At 36.8% G+C, this 27,051-nt stretch overlaps 1 protein-coding gene across 3 annotated transcripts; it reads left to right on the top strand.

Moving 5' to 3' along the window:
• The first annotated feature begins 1,086 nt into the window (after positions 1 to 1,086).
• HEPACAM2 (HEPACAM family member 2) lies at positions 1,087 to 26,766 on the top strand. 3 transcript variants are annotated; one of them, XM_063176585.1, is made up of 10 exons: positions 1,087 to 1,218; positions 6,711 to 7,061; positions 8,169 to 8,453; positions 14,016 to 14,312; positions 17,154 to 17,279; positions 17,361 to 17,385; positions 17,508 to 17,545; positions 18,849 to 18,922; positions 21,030 to 21,142; positions 24,347 to 26,766. In XM_063176585.1, the coding sequence occupies exons 1-10, from the start codon at positions 1,149 to 1,151 to the stop codon at positions 24,354 to 24,356; spliced, it is 1,389 nt and encodes a 462-aa protein (XP_063032655.1). In that variant the 5' UTR covers positions 1,087 to 1,148; the 3' UTR covers positions 24,357 to 26,766. The 3 variants fall into 3 exon arrangements, with proteins under 3 accessions (XP_063032655.1, XP_063032670.1, XP_063032662.1); XM_063176600.1 differs by lacking the exon at positions 21,030 to 21,142; XM_063176592.1 differs by lacking the exon at positions 24,347 to 26,766 and having other exon boundaries at positions 21,030 to 21,146.
• Positions 26,767 to 27,051: the final 285 nt, after the last annotated feature.

Below are 27,051 nucleotides of genomic sequence, written 5' to 3'. Positions count from 1 at the left end.
CACTAAACTTCTGCTTTATTAACCTGGGATAACCCTTGTGTTTCTTATATTGGACCTGGAAGCGCCAGGGTGTTTTCACCTCTCTTTAACTAAGGTAAAAATTGAGGGCTCATCCTTTCTGATGGGGGCTTAGCACCTTGCTGGACCCCTGCTCCCAGCACACAGTGAGGGGGAGGCAACTCCTTCCTACCAGTTGCTCCTGCACAAAGTGGAATGCAGTCTAGCCTAATGTTTGTTAATCCATAATAGTCTGCCTAAATGCTGTTTAGTGAAAAATATTGTGTGGTTTTCTATGGATAAACCATGTCTGTCACTGCTAATATTTGCTGTTGCAAACTGTTACTACACAGCTCTGTGAGGGTCTGTCCAGTTTGCTGCTGATTTGTATGGTGAGTGACAGCTTTGGACAAAATCCAAACCCTACATTAATGTTAATTTAAACTGGTGTAAGTTAATGGAGAAGAAACAATAATCAGCACTTAACAACTGTAGTAAGCTGTCCACTCCTGCCATAGGATTTTCATTTCAAAGATGTGTCATAGGCACTTGACATCACATGTTGTTTAGAGAAAGGGAGTTAATTCTTTGCTGAGTTATACTTATGTTAAGGAAAAAAATACAGAAATGTTATGGGCTTGAAAGTGCTAAGAAAAAATTAGAAAGGCTCTTTAACAGCTGTTTAACGGGGGGGGTTGTAACAGAAAATGAGAGGCTGTCATTTAAAAAGTTCTGAAAAAATATTGTGAATACTAATTTTAGTTTGAAATAAGCATGTAGCATCACAGTACTTTTTATGAAACTGTAACTAAAGGAAGTTAATAACAGTATAATCTGTTCACCTGGTGCGTTTACTTACTTCCATTAATTAAATGTACTTTGTATTGTGTGCCCCATTTATTACATTCTGTGTCATATTTGCTGTGACTGCTGGGGAAGGGTTATGATAAAGTCAGAGGCAATGAAGATGGGTCCTCATCTAACAGGTGTTCCACTCCCTTTGTTCTTTGTATACACATATTCAAATCACCTAAGGCAGGGGACAGGATAGGACCTGTTAACTCATTGCTGATTTCCCTAGCAAATAAACCAGCAGCTGCAGGTCCAAGCCCTGGCTCAGTGCTGAGAGGGTGGCATTTGTGTGGGACAGGATGCTTTCATGGAGACCTTTAGCCAACTTCTTTTGGGACTTACAGTGCAAAATATATTTTCTGCTTGTAGGTAAGATATAGTATGAATTATATTTGGTTGTCATTGTGGAAATGTGAGTTGGTTCTATTAGATTTGTCTTTATAAAGTTAAAGATGTTTCTGTTGTATTGTCAGATGTTTGATTTCAGAAAGGTAGCCTAGAAGCTTTTTATCAGATAGTGGCACTTTGTTTTATTGGTGAAGCTAAAGTTTTAGCAGCTGAACAAAAATGAGTGCTATACATAATCTCTATGTAAAACTTGGTATTGGTTAAATACACATAATCTACATATAAAAACATGAGTATTGATTAAATACATACTATTACATTTTATTGAGTAACATATACATTGTGTGTTCTTTTTAACAAGGCTGGACAGGTTCTAAACTAAAGATTATACAGAAGCTGTTACACACTTGTTTAAAAATTTACTAAGACAGCCCTGAAACATTCTTTTTCACTTCTTTACTATTAATTAATTTATGTGTAACATCTAAATGTAATTGGTATTGAAACTAAATTAAGCTTTTGGTCAGCTGAAGAATATCTCCCCATTAATAGTGTGTTTGTTTGGTGTCTGTGTGCAGTTTTTGTAAGTGTGCATTTGTTATCCATGCAATGGATAAAAAATAGATGTTCTATGTACTTTGACAGAAATATCCTGTAATCAAATGTTAGATAAGCTTATTTCTACAAACTACTGTAATTACCTTTTTCTATATTTAATTGGTTTTGTAAATGTCAACTGAGGAAATACATAATATTACAAATGTAGTGCATCCTCTAATCCTTCATGTATAGGAATAACTTTTATCTTCTTTGTGAACCTCACAGTTGTAGCTTATTATAGAGTCACCTAGTTTCCTTGATTTTGAGCTCAAAACTTTTTCAAGACTTTTGGCTTCATAATGATTGATGTTTTATATGATGATTATCAGATCTCTTCTTTAAAAATGAAAAATGTTTGGTTGATAAAAAGCAGTGATTTTATGCTTTGTCTACTTTACCACTTTATTGGATATATTTCATTAAAATCCTGCAAGAGTTACTGTCATGCAAGCAGAGTGCTTAGAGTACAGGTTCATTCACCATGAAGCCTTACATCCTTACCCAGATATTCACATTTTCTAGTGAAGGAAAGGTGGTGCCCATACTTCATATCATGGTGAAATCTGGTGCAATGGAGATATGACACAAAGGCCACTAAAGTCATTTACCTCAGTAAATGAAATTAAATCCTGTAACAAATCTCAGTGGAACCTTTTCTTGGGGAAGAATCCCAGTCTAGGGAAGAATATTCCCAAATTTTCCATTATAGAAATTACAGCTTTCCTGGACCTTACATCTGGGTTGTTTGGGGTTTTTTGTTCCATAAATTAACATACTTGTAAAATGGGGAAAAAATATATATTTCACTGATCTAGTGACATTTTGCACCAAGTTTAGGAGAGCTGAAGGGCTAAATGAACACTGGTGAAAAGCAGTTGAGAATCCAAACTCACTTTGACAAGGAGATGTGCGTGTTAAATTCTGAGAATCCTAAAATCTCGCTAAGCAGGTTTCAGTTTATGCCATAAACTCAAAAGTTATGTCATAGTTTTTTATTTAAACTAAAACTGCAGCCCTTGTTTTATGTCAACAACAATTCTGTTGTGCTTGCTAATACTGATGATAGAAATGTGAAATGGAAGCAAAGCATAGATCACTGAGCTCCAAATGGAGGTCGTTGTGGTACAGCCCTTACAATCATTATACAAAAGTTAGATCTTGGAATTTCATCATCTTGGGAAAAAAAGTGTATTATATTTGTGAAGCAGTAGGCATAGGCTTGAATGTTATGGGATTTGGGCCTGAAAAATATGAATTTAGTTTGACACTTTGGCTTGATTTTGCTATTAACTTTAATTTAAAGATCAGTCATAACAGTCTCCAGTTTAAATTAAAAATCAAAATTAGTCTACTACAAGTGAATCATAGAACCCTTTAGGTCAGGGAAGACCCTAAAGAGCATCAAGTCCAGCCATAAACCTAACACTGCAAATTCCTCCATTAAAGCATGTTCCTGGGTGCTACATCTGCGTCTTGGAAGTATCCCCAGGGAGATGACTCTACCACTTCCCTGGGTGTCCCATTCTAATGCCTGACAACACTTTTGGTGGAGAGGATAGCCCTCTCAATAAAGAATATTCCAGACTGCAGAAGACATGATCTCTGCTAAGACTGGAATATTTCCATCACTGTAAAACCCTTGCCTTTGACAGAGCACCATTATCTAATAACTTGCCCCAGTCTCAGTCTGCCTTCTCCCTTGCCCTTCCAGCCATGGGGAAGCATCTGTGGGATGTTGGCACTCCACAAAATCACCCCAGCAAAGCCAGAGAGAGCAACAAGAACTGGAGTTATCCAAAGCCACTCCTGAAGGGGCTGGGGAGAAAATGGGCTTTCTGCCCTCACCACCTCTGGTCCCAGCTAAAAGAATTTCCTTACTTGCAGATGTCAAAGTGTCTTTCCAAGACACTACACAGAGCAAATTTTGTAAATCAAGTAGAACAAAGTTAATTTGCAGTTTCTATTCCAACAGGTTTTAGCTGCTATGAAGGTACAGAATCAGTTCCAGCCCTGATTCTGTTTTCATTACTCTGTTATGCTGTCACTTTCCATACTGGTGGTCCCAGTTATCCTGGTGCTCACAAGACCTGCTTAGGTTATGTTAAGTTTTTGCATTAACAGATCTTTGAGAAATATTCTTTGTTTTCCATATTTTATGATTGCGCTACTTCTTTGACTGGCATATTGTCCAACAACGCAATCACCTATTGACAGCTAAATAAACCCAAAAATTGAATGGCATCATACATAAAAAATGAGTAAGTATATGGACAGATCTTTTAATTACAGATCTTTCTGTGTTTGAGAGATGTGTTTGACTTTATTCCAGTTGATCTAAAAATTGAAATGGGTAGTTATATAATTGGTAGATTATATGAAATAGATCTCTAGCATTAAATATTTCATGAAGGATTCTACTGAGGAGTTACTATCTTTCTTTTTAAAGTGGACAAGAGCAGTTTAAATCTGATTTATACTGTTATGTTGTCAGGGAACATATTAACACCTGAGAAGTGTTAGAATAACCAACAAAAATACTTAATGTGTCCTGTTAACCAGAGTCTAGCAAGCCTTGAAGGGTTGTGCAGTGTCAGAAAATTGCAAGAGTAATAGGGTACAAATACTTTTTAAAACGGGTAGAGGAGCAGGCTTCAATTTGATGTGCATCAGTTGGTTTAGGTTTTTCATCTAGAAAGTTAAGCATGTAAACATCTATGTCCTATGTATCCTCCACTTAAGCCACTCCCCATTTTTTCTACACTCTTCCTCTTTTTTTTTTTACCCTGTTCTCCTCCTATCTCAGCTGAACCTCAGCCAGTCCTTTGCAAATTGAAGTCCCTGCAGCCTGAAGCCTTCTGTCTGCTTCCTCCTTAACCCCATTAATGGGGGTTTGCCAGGCTTTCTGTCAAAGGATTTCATTGTCTTTCTGTATTTCCCTGTTAGTATTCTGCTGTGTTTTCCTTTGGCTGCCCTGCCGTGCCCTCAGAAATGCTGTGAGCTATCTTTAGCTGAGTGTAATATTGCTCAGCTTTATGAAAACGGAACCAGCCACAAAATTACTTCTTTGGGGCAGATTCTGTGCAGCATGCTGGCTACCCATGAGCCAGACTACTCACACTCCAGAGTAGCTCTGACATTAATTACTGGCATTACTGCTGCATCTGTAACCACCACTCCCTTTTTGTGTCCCCACCCTCATCCCCAACAAGTTTGCTTTGCCATTACCTCATGGCAAACAACTGTGCACTGAAATTTGATAATTCTAACCCAAAAGACATTTACAGATACCATATTATGCTACTGAATAGATTTTTTTTTTTCTGTCACATATCCTAGGAAATTAGACATAAAGGAACCTTTACAATTTCTGTCATAAAGGATAATGAGATGAAAGTAGGAAATGTAAGAAACAAAGTTAACTCTGCATTATATTAGTGAGCACAGTCACATATTTTTCATACATTGCTCCTTCTGCTCTTCCCTACCCACCCAGCTCTTTCCAGGTAGAAATAAGAAGTACATTCCATGTACATCAGCTGGGAAGTTACTTTTTCATTACAGGAAATTGGAAGCATGTCAAGAAGCACAGAATCTCAGGTTTGAGGGACCTCAAGGATCATCAAGTCCAACCAAAAGTGATCATTAGCAGGAAAAGGATAGATGGTGCATGGTGAAAGTGTTGCATGCTAACCAGGGCACTGCGTTCTCAGTCTCCAGTGTGTTCTTATGCAGTAGCAGATGGATTGTTTACATCACAGTTTTTACATTTCTTGCTTATAAGAGGTTGCTTTTTTCCTAGGGTTTTTTTTACCACCTGCAGTCACAAATCTGAGCAATTAAACCTGCAACTAGAGTCAGTTGGAGTTGCATCTTGAACATACCAAAATATTTTCATATGTATTTTGAAAAATTGTATCCTTTATATTTCAAATTGATCATCCAAAATGAGTCTGTATTTTTGTGGTTAATTTTCTCTGGGCTTAAATTCTTCATCTCTAAAGTCCTATCAGTTAAAATGGTGTTGTGAGGTCAGTTCATTAATGTCAACTCTTTACATCAATGCTGTTCTCATGAGTGCTGTGGAAAAGTTAATGTGAAAATCGATCACTTAGTTGCAAGACTAAAGCTTTAATAGTGTTCTATAAATACGTCTTAGGCCAGCACAAGAAAAAAATATTTTAAAAAATGTATTGGAAAGACAGTGATTAACCAAGGAGTGGCCTTTTTGCACCATAACAGAGACAGAATTCTTAAAAAACAGAATTTATCATGTGGCTGCAAATTTCACTTTTGTGCATATCAACAGCAGGGCTTAATTCTGGCAATTTCCTAAGACTAGAATACTTGAATTTTGCAAGCCTTATATTGTTTCTTCAATTTAGTCTTACAGGTACAGAGCAGTGAGCAATAATAATTATATATAGTTTTAGTCAGAATTCATGAAAGTGCTGCTTGTCAGATTTTCAGTCAGTTTCTTAGTGTAACTGGCAGAGTACCTAAGAAGCTCCTCTGCAGCCAAACCAACCCAGAAAAAAACATAAAATCTCAGTTTACAATCCAAGAGTGTTAGACAGTGTAAGACCTAGAAATACGAAATATTTTAAAGGGAACATATTTTATACATTAAGGTAAATGTACATTATCTCATTTTTGTCAAACTTCCATGAGTAAAAGATCCTTCCTTTGGCTTTTTGTATAATATGAGGCTAGAGCTCTGTAGTTAGATCCAGCTTCACCAAGGTGAATGAGCTCTTTCCCCTTTCATACTTATAAACTGAATTATAACCAGACAAAAAAAATGTAAGTTTTAGCCTAGAGAGTTTTTTCACTGTGAAAGTTTCTCATTTGAGTTTTTTGGGGTTTCCATTTGTGTTTTGGGTTTGTTTATTTGTTTGTTCTTTCATTTTATGCAGGTATTTGTTCTGCCTTGAAATTGACAGTACCATCTCATACCATCCATGGTATTGAGGGGCAACCACTTCATCTTTCTGTTGACTACAATTTCAATGCTACAGCTTCTGAAATCCAGATAATTTGGCTTTTTGAGAGGTCTCAAAGTAATCCAAAATATTTGCTTGGCTCTGTAAATCAAAGAGTAATTCCAGACTTGGAATACCAGCACAAGTTTACCCTTATGCCACCGAATGCATCTTTGAGGATTAACCCATTGCATCTCAGTGATGAAGGCAATTACATTGTAAAAGTCAATGTCCGTGGAAATGGGACCATAGCTGCAAGTCAAAAGATTCAAGTAGCTGTTGATGGTAAGTTAGTCAAAGATAGTATCTTCATTTTGAAAATAAAATTACTATAGTTTTGAAGTCCTGGTTCTTAGTATCCAGTTGCAATGGTGTCTCATTTAATGAAACCATACATGAGAAAATGCATACAATTATGTTTTTTTCTACTGCTGGTGGAGGGAATACAAAAATATGTCATCTTTAAAGAAAATTAATATATTGACTGGTGTTTCTATATCATAAGTAAAAATCTGAAGAGACATAGAAACATATAGGATGATATTAGACATTAGACAAAAAATAAGATTCCATAAGTTTCTGCTGTGCTATCACGAGGATGCATTGAATTTCAAATAGTCTTTTTCCCTGAACAACTTTACCTCCTGTAACAAAGAGGAGCCGTTGACTTTTGCTGGTGGCTGAAGTCTGTAAAAGAAGCCCAGATCTGAATTCATAAATTTACTGAATTTCCCTCTTTAGCCTCTGCTCTTTGTATTGGGGACTTTAAAAAAAAACTGGAAAAGAATTATCTAAAAGGATGACAGCAGGCTTCTGTAATTTCTGGATTATACAGAGGGAATCCTGTAACGGAAGGGTTCAGGGTTGGAAGGAATGAGATGAATGACATCTTGAGGTGACAAAGTTGTAGGTGCCATTTAACTCCCAAAGCCATCCCAATCTGCAGACATCCTCATGACAGGTTGCCCTGATTTCAGTGGTGCCCAGTGTGGGCAAAGCTGTTGGCATCATGCTGAGGTCACACACGGTGAGCAGTGTCATGCTTTGTGCTCTTTTCATTTCTGTGGACTCAGTGACTTGTATATGAGGCATGAGGCCGTGGTACACATGACTGAAGACTTCATCCTATTACCAGGATTATAAACAGTCTGGTTTTATTTATTTATGTACCATTTATATTTATTTATTTATATACAATTCTTACAGTCACCAGCTGAGAATATGTCTTCTTTTTTAACCTTTAAGTGTATTTAAGAGATAAGTACACTTAAAGGTTAAATATTAGTAATTTAGAGAAAGATTGATGGTTGCTATTTGAATCACCTTGACCATGAAGACTGTTATATAATGGCTTGTCACTTTAACAACTCTTCACATCTCTTTATTTTACAGTTCCAGTCACAAAACCAACTGTACATACTGAACCATCTTCAGGAGTAGTGGAGTATGTAGGAAATATTACCCTAAAATGTACTGTGGATAGAGGTACAAGGGTAGTTTACCAGTGGATGAAAAATGGGAAGCGTCTTCATGCTGGCCCTAATTATATCTTTTCATCAAACAATGCTACACTTCTCATTGTTCCTGCAGTAAAAGAAGACATTGGGAATTACAGCTGTCTGGTATCTAACCCTGTCAGTGCAATGGAAAGTGAGATAATTGCGCCAACCATATATTGTGAGTATATAAAATATTAATTATTATCTTTGTATGAATGATTTTGCTGGAAGGAGTGCCTCCAAATATGAAAACAGGCAGAAAACAGTGGAGTCAACATTGTATGTGAGCTTGCATTCAAAATGAGCTTGTTTGTAATAGCTCTAACTTAAGACAGGATCATAAAATTGTTTAGTGTTGTGTAGTCATAAAGATCAGTCTCAATTGCAGAATTCAAATAGAAACTTCAAAATTTCCAGAGATGTCTTCAGATGTGACTCAAAAGAAAAAAATAATGAGATCATTATACATGAAAATGTTGTTATAAATGAAGACACCAAATAGTATCAAAAAGCTAAGCACAGGAAGAAGAAGAATAGTACCAGGCTGAAGAAATGGTATTAGTGGCTTTCCTCAAGATCATTTCAAGTCCAGTCTTTTCTAATACTTCCATTAATGGCTCCAGAAAGAGGATAGGCAGTATCTCAATGAAGTTCATTCATGACATTAAATAGGAGGACTGAATAACTTTGACAGAGTAATAGAGCTGGGATGAGATTTGCTAGTAAAAAATAAATGGGCATGCCTTTCAGAGAATAAAAATCATGAACTTCTGCTGATAAGATCAAGATTGATTAGAAAATAAATCTTAGAGCCTTCTCATTTTGATCCATGTCAGGAATTCCCAGTGCCTCCACTGTTTTCAAGTAGCACATGATACACATATGTCACCTGCTATGCTCTAATCCTCATGTCCTCAGGAGTCAAATTATCCTTCTCAGAGGAGAGCTGAAATTTGAAAGGCCGGGACCTACTTTGTCACCAGTCCTATTCAGATATAGCCAGTTTGCCCCATGGCCCAGTCTGGAAGGGACACTGCAAAGATTGGAACTGAATTCCTGTCCTGCCAAGGGCTGGTGCTCATTCCTGCTTTCCTCTGCAGCTTTTTCCTGCTTTTGAGGCAGCTGACAGCTGGTAGGCAGCCTATGCTCAACTTGTTATGATTGCACTACCAACGTATTCAGAACCTACATCTCTTACATCTTTACCTCTTATATTTTCCTCCTCCTCCTTTCATCTCCTTTCATTTCTGATTGTCTATTCTGCTATTGTTCAGAGATTTTTGTTATAACTTGAAGAATTCATTGCATAAGGGGATGACTTCCATCTAAAGTATTGGAGGAGGGGGTGAGTCTCCACACTGCACCAGGAGAAGAGAAAAGGACTGCCTAAATTAAAAAAGATTAACAAGAACATTGTTAGATATGAGCTTATAAAATTGACAGCAGTGCAGACTTGAAGATGAAGAAGCAGTTGCAGAGTCCTAAACAGGGCAAATATTAATTGAGCTTCCATCTCATTAGACAGAAGAATCATGGTAAACAAGGAAATAACCAGCACTGATAGAGCTTTAACTTATCATTACTGTAATTAAAAAAAAAAAAAAAATCCAACACATTCTTTCCTCGAGGTAGCACATTTTTATATGCCTGCTTTTGTAGAGTCACAATCTCAGCTCACTTATGTGCTTGAAGTCCTAAGAATGAGACCTGAAGGTGTATGAATGCAGCTCCTCTACTGCATTTCTCACTTTAATGAGGTGTGAATTGGCCTTATACAGATCTGTCTTCAAAGAGTACCTACACAGAGCTTGGGACATTGTATCCATCCTGACAGCCTCTTCCCATGCAATGAAGTAGGGGCAGACTAGAAAAGCATCTGCCACCCTTGTTACCTTTCAGACAGCTCTGTTTGTTGCACAGCTCATGTGAGATTTGAATTTCTGACCTGTTACACATGGGATTGTCTCCAAAGCACTGATGGCACTGGCAGGTGTCTGGGACACTTGCTCTGACAACGTGTGTGCCCTTCAGTCCCCGCTCTGGTACTGCTTCCCCCCTTCTTCCTCACTCAATTGCATGCATTTTTCAGTAAATTGAAAAATCTGTCTAAGTTCTAAACTAGAAACCTGTTTTTGACCTACTGTTTACCAGAATTTTAAAATCTCAAAGTTACTTAAGTGTCCGCATTTCTTGTATCTTCTGCTGTTTAAATGGTTGTGATATACAGCTTTATCAAAAACTGTGAGATTCACTTTTTTTCTGTGTGTGTAAATATTATTGTTATATGCATTTTCTGAATGTCCTTCATCAGAACTGAGGGTTTGCTTTGTGCATAATATAACAGCTTAAAAAAAGATATTAAGAGCAAACAATGCAATGCTGAAAGACTTCAGATACCTGTGATATTTAAAGTCTCTATATCCAAGTCAGTGATGGGAGTTGGGGTCTTACTTCCTGAGCTATATGAAGTCACCTAATTTGGTTCAGCCTCTGCCTGCAGAAGTACTTTGTCTCCCAGCTCCCAGTAGTCAATAACAATCCAGAACAGGCCCCAGGATCTCTCTCTGCCATATGTCATTGCTGTGGGGGAGTTATTGGAGGTGATAAAGAAAAGGTCGCTCACGGTAAATACCTGCCATCTGCTTGGAAACTGCACCTGTCTCGTAGTGATGGGAGCAATTGGAAATATTCCCATGGAGCAGTAAATTGTTACTCAGAAAGATTGATTTATTCTTTTACACATCATTTAGTTAACTGGTTTTACTGAGACAAGAGGCAGTCTTCTGTAGAGAGCAATACTGGAAAGGGAAAATAGAGCTGAGGGATCCATGAAGGCTGTCATTGTGGGTTGTTACTGGGTATGAAAAGTGGTTTTTAATTCATGTCTTATTAATATTGTCCTGCTTCTCCATTAATTATGATGATAATGCAGCCTGGAACATGGCTATTGCAGTGATGTGACTCAGAAACAAATTATTTCAAAACTGGAAGAAGCTGCTTTCCTGTAGGCTGCAGCAGACACTGTTGTACTGTGTTGATGGAGTTAAACTCAGAAGGCTAAGTGGAATTTTCTTCCTCAAGTCTTCCAAAAGATAGAATATACTTAGTACTAGTGAGAGAATGGTTAATTGCCTACTTTTCAGAATCATCCTTGAAGCTGTGTATAACTGTTAGTTACCCATTGTTTAGAGACCTTGATGTATACAATGCCCAGGAGAGGCAAAATATTGCTCCAGGAAAAACAGAAGTGTTACCCAATCCTTGTGTTAACTTCAGCAAGGAATGTCACTTTTCAGATTTTGCCAAGATTTGTCTATTTCTTAAGATAACCCCTCTGGTTTTTTCCAACTTACTTTCCCAGCCAGTGTTTGTCAGTGTTTGTATAATGATTTCTTTCAACTCGCAGCTTCCATTAAAATATAGTTCTCAGTGTTATCTCTTTATGCTGCACAGTTATGATACTGATAAAAAAGCAGAACTCAGTTCTAATTCTTTTGCAGACTGTGGCAAACCACCCACTACAGTGAGGAGAACATGTAAACCAGTCAGCTATTCTTACCAATAATCTCTGTTAACACATATCTAAGTCATATTACCTGTGAAAATAAAAGAGAATTCTCCTAAGAAGGGAGAATTGGATTGGAAGAACCACTGAATTGCTCTGAAAAGTAAAAAAAAAAAAAAAGTTCCTGCCTATACATAGTTTGTGAGGGGCTTTAATTCATTTATGAAAAACATCAAAGGCCAGTACATGCCTTCTCCTTTCAGATCTGAAAAAAAGGGAAGTAAATACCCATAAGAGGTGAGCCCCTGTGACAAGCTCCCCTTCCACAGAAACATGCAACTCAAGTGAGGCCAGCCAAGCCAAAAGAGTGGGGTATAGGTCTGTACTTCACAGAAATGGTCATTACAGGTCCAGCTGGCTCTTGGAGACAATAAACCAAATTACTCAGGAGCTGCAGAGCCTGTGAGGAAGCAGCCCAGCATCTAGAACTTGTGAAAAGAAAAGCCATGATTCTTCAGAGTGGCCACTGCAATGTAGGTGGGAGCAGCACTAATTCATGCTGAAGTGAGTTTGTATTGCATTTCCCAAGAAAATATTATGCATGATGTTGGCCATTCCTTAAAATGAGACTGCAAAAAGCTTACCCCTAGGAAATAAATAGAGAAAATTAAAGGATTGACAAGTTTATGTTGTGAAATATAGATATTTACTTAAAAGTGAACTAAACTGAGGTCATATGTGGTGATCTGTGGTCTCTTGTCTAAGCCTGAACAAACAGAAAAAAACCACAGAGGTGCACACAAAATGGCCTGGTTTGTGCTATGTGCTGATGGCTTAGGTGTGTTCTTGAAGAATAAATAAATCTCATTAAAAAAGGCAAACAGTAAATAGAAGTGTGTATTAGAGAACATTCTAACATGGTCCTGAATTTCCTGGTGGGAAATAAAGTCTGAAATATACAAGTATGCAGCTTCATGTAGCAGAATTAAATTTTCCCATTTAATTCTCCCAGACAACCACAGGAAGGTGGAAGTTTTACTAGATTCCACTGTCTGCAATGGGCACAGCACTGTGCCTGTTTTGTGCTACACCATTGTGTATGAGACAGCTTTACTGATCTTCAGGGATCCTACCAAAGGAATACTCTGCATATATTTTCTTCTTTTGCTCTGTCATATTAGGTCTGTGCATTTTTGATTATTCATGCAAGTCCTCAGGGAATCAACAACATTAAAATTATTAGGGGTTTCTGGTTTTGTTTTTTAAACTATAAAAAGCTATTTCATAAGGCATACTTAATTATTTTATTCTCTACATAAATTTTTATACTTAAGTAACTGTAAAAATAATTTTAATGTGTAAAGATGTAAAAGCCCCAATGATCTGAAATGTTCGAGTAAAAACAGCATGAGAAATATTCTTATAATATTTAAATATATTGTTCCCCTTCTCATTTTCCTATGCAGATTGCACTAAAAATACTCATCTGCTCAATTTTTTGAGTAATGAACACGACTTTAGAACAACATATGCTTCTTCTAATTATATTCAGAAAAACAACTTCCAGTACAATAACTTGCTCTTTAAAAAAGCATAATTACAGTAGTAATTATTTCAGTATTTTAAAATATTTAATTATTTAAAATATTATTTAGTAGTACAAACCTACTAAAATAGGGGGAAAGTTAAAGTTTATGCTGGCAGCCATTTATGGAAAAATTTTTCTGAATTCATCTAAGGCACACCCCACTCAATATTATACCTGTAAGTTAGTTCCCTTAGTAATTTTTGTACTGTAAATTATTGCAGTGAAGATAACATTACAAGGCCAATTTGTTCACTTTTAAATTTGTTGGGAAATTACTTATGCCAGTAAGTTTGGCTTTGAAGTAGAAATCAAATATGCTCCTGAAGAAGACATGCTCCTTTACTTCATAGAAATCCAACTGATTTCAGTTTTCATTCTTTTTATCATACTGAAAATACATAGACACATGCTTTTTCCTTAAACAGCAATTAGACCAGTATTAAGTGGGTGTAGCCTGAGCTAAGCCTGGCATAGATCCAGTTATTGAACTGAAAGCCTTTTCATTGAAATAACTGAATGCCAGCCATTCTAAAGGCTAGTCTAACTTAAATATTCTAGCTTTAGAGATACACTTCTGATTAATTTTTAATTATATACTTTGATTTTCATTTTCTCACTGTATTTCTCTTTTTTTTTCCCCAATGCAGATGGACCTTATGGACTTAGAGTCAAATCAGACAAAGGTCTGAATATAGGGGCTGTGTTTACAGTGGACGTGGGGCAAGTTGTACTGTTTGACTGCTCAGCAGATTCAAACCCACCAAATACTTATTCATGGATTCAAAGGGATGACAATAGCACTCAAGTAATCAAATATGGACCCCATCTGGAAGTTGTATCTGATAAAGTGGCCCAGAAGACAATGGATTACATGTGCTGTGCTTTTAACAACGTGACTGGGAAACGAGACGAAACTCACTTCACAGTTGTTGTTACGTCTGTAGGTAAGAATGTAACCTTACTGCTGTAAAGTGTAACATCTGAGTGGATGCCCCAGAAAAAGGAAGTCGTTATTAGAATATGTGTTGAAATTTACATCTCACTAAGAATACGGTAAAGGGGCTTTTAGACATTCTGTGGGATAAGGTTTTTTCTGTGTGACACAGCTTGGAACACAACCCACTAAGACACTGAAATTTTGTGGGATTTTATTACAATGTTCATGTAAATAATTTCCTTGTCATATTTATGAACCTCTGGATTGATTGCTGGGTTCTGAAGAACACATACCTTCATTGCTCCTGCAGTATAACCTCAGCTCCTCTATGATTGTGTTCAATAGCAACAAAGCAGTTTTTCAGAAAATCTCCAGAAGCATAGAGCAAAGAACAAGATATCAAAGAAGTCTGATGTCTCTTCTCAATACAGATGGATACAAGTGTTTTCAGATAAGGCACATATGCTATTAATGTTCAACAATAATTACTAGATTCCCTGTTAGAAAATTTAACAAAGCAATTTCATGTGGGCTGAGCAAAGAGCTAACAAATTTGTTGGTTTGGTAAACAAGAAGATATGTCCATGATTCAGGCTATTTACTGATTCATCATGAATCCAGGGCTTTTAGTAAGCTGGGAGGAATACAGGTTGCAATTTCATAGTAAGAATACCACACTCAAAAACTAAATATTGTGGTTACTAGTGAAAGAAAATGCAATCAGAGCTATGTGTTTATAGAAATAAACATGACATTTCTCCAGGAAGTTCATGTAACATTTAGCTGAGATTTCCCTTCAAAGGCCAAAAAGGAGGGAAGACTCCACAGCTTCATGGTTGATTGCACTTAAAATAGTAGATTTCCTAATTACAAATATTTTACTTACATCTTATCAAAACATTTTTTCTAGTGTATTTAAAAATAGAAAAAGATATTTTCCCCCCTCTGGAGCAATTTTCTTTTAGATGAGTGTTTATTCAAAAAGCACTAAATGGAGATGTCAAGGCTACACTTTGCAGAGCAGGACTGGCTCATTCTAAGAGGTATGAATTCACACACAGTTCATTCTCGGTGATGCTGCTCAGGCTAAATTCACATTGCAAGTGAATAAACATACTAAGCAAAGACTATGAAAATTGTCCATATTCCTTTTCCTTACCCCCATAATCCTAGATACAGAGGCTGGACTATGGCATTCAGAATACTGGAAACCCCATTTTCAGAAGCAACAGGAACTCTGATGTTTCAGAAGACCTTACACAACTTCCCCATGGGACAGAAACTCACCTATATGGTGCTATGGACAGCTGCCTAATTAATCCTAAAAATTATCTAGGAAACAATTATTTTAATAAGTTACAGTTATATCAGTAGTTGCACTAAGTTGTTATCCATTTTCAGCCAAGATTCTAAAATAAGATGAGGTATCTCACATACACCTGTCATTGCTCACTTTTCAAGCTTAGTCAGCTTGAGTGTGTTAGATGCATGCAAAGAGCATTTCTTTGTTTTCTGTGCTGATATGTCTATAGAGATGTGATTTATTGAGTCTACATTTGAAATTACTCACTTTGAGGAACATTTTTAAGGACTCATCTGATTCTCCAGCATTTGGGCTTTTTCTTCCTAAGGAAAGCAGTACACCAAGGGACTATTTTAAAAACTGGTGAAATTGCAGTGATTTATTTTCCCGTATCTTTAGGACGCATCTGTCTAGAAATCTTCATATCTAATCTTCATGAAAACCACTGCACATGTAGCCAGCACAATGCCAGTGAATTACACAAAGGTCTAAGTAGATGTAAGCAGCCCTCTGCAGAGGAGTTCATTGACTATTGGGAACACATCTAGCTGAATAATACACATTTTAATTGTACTAATAAATCTGGCACTAGCAAATATGCAACATTAATTTACCTGTATTGATTGTGCCTTGTCCTTTAATTACATGAATTCTGCACAATTCAGAGCAAAAGGAGGAAATCAAGAGTGCACAAGTAGATACGTCTGGCATTTCCTAACTTTCACATTCTTGTCTTTGCAAATTCATTACAAATGTTTTCCATGTGCTTCTAGGTATGTAATTATATACAATTTGTGTATGTGTTGTATCAGAATATCCTGATGGAAAAGTCCTGTTAATGCATATCCCAGAAAAAGACTTGAGCAAAGGAAAGAAATATTTTTAATATATTTAGAAATAAATACAAACAATATGGTGGAGTCCCCATCCTTGGAGGTGTTTGAGGAACGACTGGACATAGAACTTAGTGCCATGTTGATCTTTGGTGATAGGTTAGACTTAATGGTCTTAGAGGTCTTTTCCAGCCTGACTCTGTGATTCTGTGATAATTAATTGCTTTCAGATGCAGTTTGATAAATAACCAGACTGTCAGTGATCTAAAAATCTTTACAACAAATCAAATGGATCTTTTGTCTTCTCCTACTTTAGAGCTCCCAACTGTTAGGAGGATTTCTCTCCAATCTAGCACAAGTTGCTCTCTCACTTCCTTTTTGGTAATTCAGTTCCTCTATACCTCAAGTTATAATATACATTTTCTTTTTTTGATGCTGTAATTTGTGGTTTACATTAATGACTTCCATTTAGCTCCAGGCTCTAATCTGCTTTGAAGTCTTTTCTGATATGCATATCATTGCTTTTTCAGTTCAGATCTGTGGGGAAAAATAAATATTACCCATTATCAAGACCCAAATTATGCATCTGTTTTCTATCTCTATGCAAGTTTACTAGTTTCAGAATAATTTTAAAAGATGCATTTTTCAGTGTCATTGTAGCACATTATAAAGAACAAGGAACTAAATACAGTACTCATCTTCTTTGTCACAGGGTTGGAAAAGCTGGCCCAGAAAGGAAAATCTTTGTCTTCTCTTGCAGTAATAACAGGAATTTCATTATTTTTGATCCTAGCTATGGCCTTTTTGTTCCTATGGAAAAAGTATCAGCCACATAAAGGTATGTAAAAGTTAAGCACAGTCCAGCTCTTCTTTTGGACCCTTGAAGCAAAAAGAATAATTTTTTTTTTCTTCTTTTCAGTGATACAACAGAAGCTACAGAGCAGGTAGAAAAACAATTCATCTTACATCTTAAAGTATTTTCCATCCAGAGAATTGCATTTTATCATATTAATTTTCTTTCCTTGGCTTATGACGTCAAACTGAGAAACGTGTTTATGTTTTCTAGGGCAGAGGCTGATTACAGAAAGGCACAGGCATTTTCAGGTAATGCTAATGAAATAAGTGTGAGCATAAGGTCAAAGTCCATTCCTGAAAAAGAAAAATAGCATCACAAAATACAGAAAAAAAATAAAACAAAAGGAAGAAAAGTGTGTTTTTATGTTGTGTTGCACACCTGTATGATAGCTTAATTAAGATCAGACCTAAATGAGAAGTCAGCATGGGTTTAGCTCATGCCTGGAGCTCATAGCAGTATGTACTGCTGTCTTGAATTCTACCTATTAATCCCAATATTCTGGGACTGGAACACCTGTATTCCACTGTTGTCACCAATATGACAAATCAGTGTTATTGTGGGATAGCAGTAAGAGGTGATACACCATAGGAGGATTACAACTGAAAATGCTCATGGCATCAGTTGTTATCAAAATCATGAGTTAATGACATTGCAATATACAAATATAACCTTCTATCATATTCTGTACTGCCTTTCTCTGTGTTATCAGGGCCCAGAGTGGTTTTTTTCACTGCCTCTTTTCTCTCCACTATGCTTCCCACCTGATCCTAGGCAGGAGATGCCAGACACCAGCCATCCTCTGGAAGGATATCACTTTTACTCCCATTCCTTTCTGCCAAAGCATCAGAGCAGACCATAAACTGCTACATGCACAACTAGAGGGAAGTATATGAAGCTTAGGAAGGTAGGACATTCACCTGAGCACAGAGAGTCCATCAAAGTCATAGCAAAGGATAGAAATTCATCATTGGTTTTAGTGCTGTAACCTTTGATGTGGAATGATGCCCAAGAGACAACCAAGAGCCTCACATCTCCTGGACAGTGGGAGGGTAGACTAACTACACCTAAATACACCTAAATACAAGGTGTATCTGAACTCCCAAATAATAACATGACATCTATAGGTACCATGTTCCCTTTTATTACTCTCAGAATTGTAAAACATTCAGATGGTACTGCTTCACTACACTTAGATATGCTGAGTTTATTTATTCAGCCTCTTTTCTATGGGAAATGAAAGCAAATTTCTATGGGAAATGAAAGCAAAAAGAAAAGCCTTCCAGAATAGAGAGTATGAATGTCTCTACCAGAAGTGTTGCTGAGGTTAGCAAGAGGCTCCTCACTTGGTCCAAGGTGTGGGAAATCACCAAGTACCAAGCGCCAGCTCTGCTGCTGTCCTGCCTCACTCCACACCAGTTTAGGAGCTCAGCAGGGAAGTGGTCTAAAGCAGATCACATAAGCAGTGTTCAGGTGTTTAAAAAATACCTTGCCAGTCATTATTTTCCAGGTTCATATTACATCTTCTTTTTTAAATCTTTGTTCTAACTTCAGGACATGAAAGTGCTTTGGATGATTTTGGGATATATGAGTTCATCACTTTTCCAGATCTTACCAGTGGCTCTAGGGTATGTGATTTTACATCATAAATAGACAGTTTCTCTTCTATTTCTCTAATTATAATAAATATCTGTACCAGAATCCTTCTGTGGGTTTGCTTCTGTTGCTTTTTACAGATGTGTGCATGACACCATACTCATGGCTGGTGTTCATCCAGTATTTGCTCTTTCTTTCCTGTGTTACTAGTTCAGTACTTCATAATCAACATAATGAATAAGGAATAACCAAGCTCTAAGTACAGCAATCTCCATTCAACTACCCTATATTAGAAGAATATTAGTAATGTTGGGTAGTTAAGTAGCCACTTGTGTCACACAGGCAAGGCTGCTATTGTGATGCCATTTTCTCCCTTGACCCTAATATTTCTGCTCATGCAACATTCAGCCCTGGCAGTGCAGAAAAGTCTCAGGGAGTTATTTAAAGTGTAAATGAAAGCTAAGTCTCGGCTGTGTTTCACAAAATTATTTGGTTGGTTTTGTGTATTGTAGGGTAGGAGTTAAGCATAGGAATTTCGCTAGCAGAAAAGAAATCCTGCAACATTTGCTGCTTCCTTGCATTGTCTTTGCTGACATTACTGCATAGCAGTTGGAGACCATTCTGATATAGTGTAAAAGGACGAAAAAGAAATCAGAAACAGGGCCATAAAATTTAGGGACAATGGTAAAACTGGGAGGAAAGAGAAGAAAGGCATTCTCTTTGCTAGGGAAAATTGTCAGCAATGTAATCTTGTAACTTTGGAGGGCATCGATCTGGTCAGGTAAGGGAGAGCTCGTAAAGCATGGTCACAGGGTCACAATGTCACACCTAATTTATTTTTATGATTAGTACTCATAATACATCATGTCAAAAAACAGCCATAGATTAATTTATCTTCTCTGATGGAGTTAGAAGTTTGAAATATACATTTATAGGGCTAAAGTGCTACTGCAAATGTTAGTGGAGAGGGCAAACTTTTACAGCAGCAGAGATAAACGACTTTTAGAAAACAGAGCAGCTGAACTGCTCCTTTTACAGTTTCTGCCAGTAAGAGGCTTATTAAGTTTGGAGATCAGGCCCTAGATCATCACAGCCTTAAGCACACTTCAATATTATTTTATTACTAAAGAGGGTATATTTAGATTAAATAAATTCTTTACTTGTGAGGATGGTGAGGCAACTGAAAGTTGTCTCAGTTGCAGATGCCCCATCCCTGGAAGTGTTCAGAGTCAGATTAGACTGTGACCAACCTGATCTAGTGAAAGGTGTCCCTGCCTATGGCAGAGGGGTTGGAACTGGATGATCTTTAGGGACTTCCAACCCAAACCTTCTATGATTCTATATCCCTTAAGCTGATCATATCACAATATCACATTCTGGCAGGATCAGGGCCTTAGTAGGTCAGGAGGGAGAGAGCAGTGCCAGGAACAACAGGATGGATGTACAAGCAATGAAATCTACTATAACTTCCAGTAAAATTTCAAGAAACAGGAGAAACTCTACTAATTTGTGTTCAGCTACTCAAATGTATAGCATTGCAGGTAAAGCCAGTATTTGATCCACTGATTCATTTTAGTCAGCAGAGAAAGGAGAAAATAAGAAAGTGTAGATAATGAAGAACTGGAGGTTGGGTATAGGCAGAAAGACTGATAATTCCTTATGGGTGTAGAGTCTAGGTAAATCTGTTGTCATGAATAAGAGGAAATTAATATACTTAACGTGCTGAACAGCCAATATTACTTGATTTATGGAAATTCCATGCATTTGTCTCTCTTTGACAGGCCAGTGGGAATTTTATGCTGAACCCAAGCCCTGTTTGTTCTCCTGCTTTTCTCTTTATTAAATGTTCCTTTCTTGACTTGTGGTACATTAATATGAAGCATTTGCTGCATTAAATTCAAAAGCTGCATCCTAAATCTTTAAAGGGGTTAAATGAATTTAAAACTAATGCTTGCCTTACTATTAATGTGACAAGAACTTACTGAAAATTAAATGTAAACTAGGAGAGATTTCCTATTCAATCCACAAGCAAAACTTTGATGAAAAGTTTAAAAAATTACAAGTTACATTAACAGTTTAATTTCTGTTGAATCTTTTCATATTTGTACTTACAGTAGGAATACACTTTGTTGGTTTTAGGTTTCAAGTCAATCTGTTCCTGGCCCTGACTTTGTCGCAGGCCAGGATATGCTAAGTACGGTTTATGAAGTTATTCAGCACATTCCTGAGCAGCCAGAACAAGACCACCAACAGTAAGTTACAGACTGTGTTCACTCACGTGGTAGCTCAAAGACAAATACTTTTGCATCCAGAACAATTTACATTTTGGTAGCCCTTTTTTGATTCCACTGAGAGGATTATGGAAGGAAAGGTAAAAGTTACCTTAATTCCTCCACCATTTCCTATCCAATCCCCTACTCTTCCTCAAGACTCGTCTGTTGTTTCATTACACCAGGTTTGTTAGTGAGATCTTCAAACTCAGCTTCAAATTAAAATTCCCACTGAATTTACTAGGGCACTGAAACATCAGCACTTCCTACTGAATAGGGTAAATATTCAATCAAAACAGTTTAATTGGTAGCATGGCCTCCAGACCTCTCAGCCATGTGCCAAGTAGAGTTAGAGCAAGGGTTTTTGCAATGTTGAAACTGGCCAGTTGAATAATCATCAGTGGTTGTTAAAATAGTCACTGAAATACTAACAGACATACTTAAGTAAGCAATGTCTCTATAGCAAAAGCATTCTTGTGTGGTACCCTGGCTGGGAACTCCACACAAACATTTTTGCTGAGTTCAATACCAGGAAGGCCACAGCATGTTGTGCTTATGTCTCATAGACCTGGTTTTGTTCAAGTCACCTCCTGTGTATCACTTCCTGGCATAAGAAGGGTGAATACACTAAAGTCTTTGTAACTGTGGTATAGCTGCCATAAATCTATTGTGAATATAGTCTTTCTTACAAATTAAGAACAGCACACAAGACTTTATTTGGTAACAAGCCTATTATATCTCATTTTCCATGGTTTTTTAATGTGTTCTGTTTCTTTTATAGTTGAAAAGGAAAATACACACTCTTAACAATATGCTAATCAGTTGGCTGAGTAATCACAATGTTTATGTGACTGCATTCCCATGCAGTACTTACACTACAAAAAATGTCCTTCTATCTTAGTTTATGTCTTCGACTGTGTGTCCAAGTTATGTATGTAAACACGCAGCCATGCCTGTCAAGACAAGCTGGTCAGTAAGAAAGCAACTGAATTACTAAGGATGTTTTTGTTCTGCTCAGAATTTTTCACTTTGAACCCTAAGATTTTTAAAGCCAGATGTAAAAAATACCATTCATAAAGTACATATTTTCTTACATGTCTTCTTTCTCAACTTTCTTGCTGATACATGACCCCTCTGAAAAAAGGAATAAATACAACAAAAAGGTAACTTGAACTTTGTGACAGTTCAGATTTCAACTTAAATTTTGCAAAACATATTCTGTAGTTGTAAAGGACTCATTTGCATAAACCAATTTTTCTGCTCCTTTCATATTTCATATTTTGAAAAGGAAACAGGAAAAAGTTTTCACTAATAGCACAAAATCTGCTAATCATGATACTGGGGAAACTACTCAGATTAGAGGGGCCTGGTTCATGAATTTTCCAATTCCTGACCTGCTGAGAAGGAACACTCTGAGTGATAAATAAATAAGGATGACTAAGTTGATACTGGTGCTTACAGCAGGATGCTCCCATTTCAGTATAAGGGAAAAAGAAAACACCACAGAACAGAGAATGAAGCTGGGAAAGTAATTGCAAACTCCTGTAGTGCAAAGTAATGATTACTTATGGATGAATCCCAGAGACTCAGTATACAGTCATCTGTACAATACTCAGCAATATTCACAGGAAAAATGATACAAAACTTGCCTGCACTCTGTTTATGGCAGGAATCTCTCTTTGTACAAAGCAAAAGAACAGGAGCCAAACAGATTTGTTAGTTAAGTAATCACTTTACTCTTATTCCTAGTGCTTCTAAATGAAACTGCTGTGATTTCATAAATTTATTAAAATAAATATGTAAAGCAAAATCAGTCAAAAGCAATGTTAATTCTCAGATTTATAGTCTGAGAATCTTTCAAATCCTGTCTTTCAATGTAACTTCACTAGAATTAGCTGTTGTTCTCTCTCTTGCTCTTAGAAGTCCCAGTGACAATACCAGCAGATTTGCAGACTAGCCAATGCCTAACACCTGGGAATAGCTTTTTCCACTTTTTGTCATGCTTTTATCAGCCTTTTTATCCTTTCATCCACACATGCACATATGCCTTTGACAGTCTAAATAATTACAAAATTTTTTATGTGCCTCATCAAAAATGGGGCTACTGGAAATAATTAAATTCTTTAAATCTCTTGGGTTTGGACTGGCAGGGTTATAACTTAATTGCAATCAAAACATAAGGTGAGATGATAGCTGGTTTTCACTTTTACATTCATATGCTTCCCTTAGTTGTTTTTCACAAGTGTTTTGCAGACTCACCTCTTCTGCACTTCTAAAGAACCAAAGGGAAAACACAAAATCAGATTTTGAGGCAACTGTTCTTCTCCATCCCTGGGATCCACAGTCACAGGGAGTTACAGGATTGTCACATACACCCGTATTTATTAAACAGATTCTTTTAAGCCATTCTGGTTTGATTCTTTTCCCACCCTTGGATATTTTTTTAAACTAAATATAAATCCTTTGACAAATTGAACAGGTTCTTCCACGTATGGAAGAAATCCAAAGATGTCTGCCAAAGTTAATGAGCGAGAGGTTTAGCCAGCTTTTACAGATAAGCACTGACAGTTCATCACTGTTGCTCTAAAAACTAAAATGTAACTTAGGTTTCATTTGCACTCCAAATAAAGTTAATTTTGCATCATCTTCCTCTCCTCTGATCCATACTGTTTCTCTCATATCAATCATTAACCATTTCACAGACTTCTCCTCTGTCAGCTGTTAAAGAGCAATAAGGATACAAAGCCTTGCCAGGCATTTCAGCACAGGGTTGTACTGTGGACTGCACTGGCTCAGTCCAGGGTTACCACCACCCTTTAGCAGGTACATTATTGTTATACAGTATGAACAGCTATATACATCATCATACTGTGTGATACTGTATCATACAAATGATACAGAAATGTCTGTACAGAAGGAGCAGCAATGCAGGATGCTATATAAGTCATTATGGCTAAAACCTCTGCTTTCTTTTAAGAACTAGACATACTATGCATACTAAATATTCATTCAAAAATTAGTGTCTTGCAAATCTCTCCCCACAGATCTTATCCAGGCTGAAGAATTGTGTTTAGAACTTCTGGTTTGCTTACATATTTGCTACAGTTCTTTTAAAGAAAAGAAAGCATTGTGGACACAGCATTGTGAACAAGTGTTATATATATCTATGTATATGTTCTTTCCTAGATGTATATGAAGAGACAGGAAGAGGAAATCAAAGCATCTGAAAATACCAAATTTACTACTTCTTCTTTGTAATATATTGAAGAAAATGCCAACAACTTCAAGAGGAGCAAAGGCTTTTGCCACCTTGTCTTGAAATAGCAATTTTTCAGACTGAAAATCCCTTTTCTTAGGGTGTTCCAAATTGCCTTTCGTTTTTTGGGGTTCTTTTAAGTAATAATTCCTTTGGGAAAGTAGGGATATTTTAATTCTTTTTTTTTTTTTTTTTTTCTTATCAATGAATACAAAAGACAAAGGGATATCTTAAAAAATTCAGTATAAAACCTACGCCTTTTCTAAATAATAATCAGCAGAAGCACAAGAAGGAACCAGGCCCAAGATGCCATCCATGCTTGTTTTATTTAAAAAATAGCAAAAAATAGCAAACAGAAGGGGTTTTTTTTGTTTGGGTTGACTTTCACAAGAGAAGACCTCCATACTGGCTTAAAAAGTAATAAATGCAGTGTGTCAGATTGCAAATTACATTTGGGGTTTAAAATAAAGTCATTCTTTAATTCATTTAATGTGACATAATTTTCAAGCATAGAAACAGATCTGTCAGGCAGTTACAAAAATGTACATATGTATATTATTCAGAATAATGTGTTCTTATTAAATTCTGTTTCCTTTGCATTTGAATTGGTTTTCTATTTGCTGCTGAAGAGCCTGTTTCTCATTGACTACGAGAGTAAGTGATATTCAAGCTATTTCCAAAAGCCACAGGAAGTTCAGGCTATTTGTACATTAAAATAATTCTCCACTGCAAATGAAACCAATCTTACTCTCTTTAAACAGTGTGTTACAAGTCCCTTTGCAAATAGAAGAATACTCTTCCAGAAGCTTCTGTTAGCTGGCTTCTGAATCCTGCAGGAACAATCACTATTATTTCCACAGGGTCAGCTATTAGTTTGTGTCAGTTAGCTGCAGTCAGGGAAAAGAGGAAATATGAACTGAATTAATCTACAGGGGGAAAAAAAGTTACTTCAGGAGCAATTAAGTGTGCAGAAAATCATAACTGTGAGTAATGAGAAAGCAGACAATGTGTCTACCCTTTAAGACAGGCTGTATGATAATATTTAAAGCACTCTGTATTATGAAAAATAATTTGCACTTATTTAAAATACCTCCTTAATCCATATTTACCAAACATTCTTCCTGTCTCCATCTTTCAAAGACAATGAAAAAACAGCATGGTTTTCAGCCAGCATTCTGATCTTGTGAGGCTAAAAAAAAGGGAATAAAACAACTGCACCATTGCATGTGAGGAAAATACGATTTGGCATTACACAGAGGCAGCACATGAAGCCCAAACATGCAAGTAGTAGTGACATGATCTCAAAAATAACATATTCACCAGATTTGCTCCCTAAGAAATAGCCATCTGACATGAAGGCATCAGACAGAGGCTCTAAGTAGAAACATTTAGGCAGATCTCTGAAAGACTGAGAAGCTTAAAGAGTTCCTTATAAATTCCTCCATTGTTCAGTCAAAACTGACTTCATGTGTGTTTCAAATCAGGACAGCTCTTTGGGATTTGCAAAGTCTGATTTTCACCCTCTTTTCTCCTCCTTTTCTTGCTGGAGCAATAATTTTAATTGCTCTGAAGGGAGTATGCTGATTAGTGAAGTGCTTGAGATCATTCCATCTTACCCCATTGGATGTCACTGCAGGCCACAGGGCAGGAGATGCAGATTAATTAGGAGAAAGTTGTTTCTCCAACTCTGGACGCTCTGTATTTATAACTGCCTGTTGTTTACATTTTTTAGGCTTTTGGGGGTGGGGAAAGAAGTCAGGTCAACATCAGCTCCATTCTACATTCTATTAAGCTCACTTAAGCCCATGCCTAAGTGCATTTTAAAGGTCCCAAAACATTTTGTTTCAGAATCTGTGCTCATGTCTCAATAACATAGGGGAAAACTTTTTTGGTTTAAGCCATTTGTCAATAATGTGAGATGACTTTATTAGTCCCATACAAAAGTCCACCTTAACAGTCTTTTGAACTTCTGCAAAGTGCCTGTAAAAATAACTGTAAATTTAATGAAACAATTCTGCTTATGCATCACATAATGCCTAAAAGCTCTGTGGGTCCATGCATTTTCACTGGAAAGGACATCCATCAAAAGGTTTGTAAATATGAAACAAAAACCTGCCTGTTGCAAATAGAATGTCCCCAGAGGCCCTGTATGCAAGTCATGGCTGTCACATTCCTTCTCTCCACTTACAACGAAAATTTACAGAGAAAAACTCAACTGGAAGGGAAATTTATTTCACTATAGAAAGAAAAAAAATTGCATAAATAACTCTTTTAGTTATGGCAGCAGAACTGGCTCTGCAAATAGGAATATGTTATTGAAACAGACAGAGGGCAAACACAGGCAAGTCATCTTCTGCTTATAATATATTGTTCTCATCTGGTTTTGTTTCATTGTGTCTTGTGTATTACTGACTGTTAACCAAAAATACACTGGAATAAATTCCTATTCAAACTGTGCTCATTCTTTACTGTTGTTCCAGAATTTGCACAGTGCATTGAGCTGCTTTTGGTGGGGAAATCCATTTGGTGGAGGTATAAAAACAATAAACTACAAGGAAAAAACAATTCTGAAATGTCACAGAAGCTTAATGGATGACATAGAAAACCTTTGCATATTGTACTCTTACCTCTTTCT

The sequence above is a fragment of the Melospiza melodia genome, chromosome 1 (assembly GCF_035770615.1).
Source record: "Melospiza melodia melodia isolate bMelMel2 chromosome 1, bMelMel2.pri, whole genome shotgun sequence".
Classification (NCBI taxonomy): Eukaryota; Metazoa; Chordata; class Aves; order Passeriformes; family Passerellidae; genus Melospiza; species Melospiza melodia.
Note: the sequence above shows the minus strand (reverse complement) of the source record. Positions and strands in the feature narration are given on the sequence as shown.

Excerpts from the sequence above, each read along its gene's own strand:
- HEPACAM2 (XM_063176585.1), top strand. The coding sequence starts at position 1,149 with ATGCTTTCATGGAGACCTTTAGCCAACTTCTTTTGGGACTTACAGTGC. Across the intron at positions 14,313-17,153 it reads AGTTGTTGTTACGTCTGTAG|GGTTGGAAAAGCTGGCCCAG; the intron begins GTAAGAATGTAA and ends TCTTTGTCACAG. Across the intron at positions 18,923-21,029 it reads ATCTTACCAGTGGCTCTAGG|GTTTCAAGTCAATCTGTTCC; the intron begins GTATGTGATTTT and ends TGTTGGTTTTAG.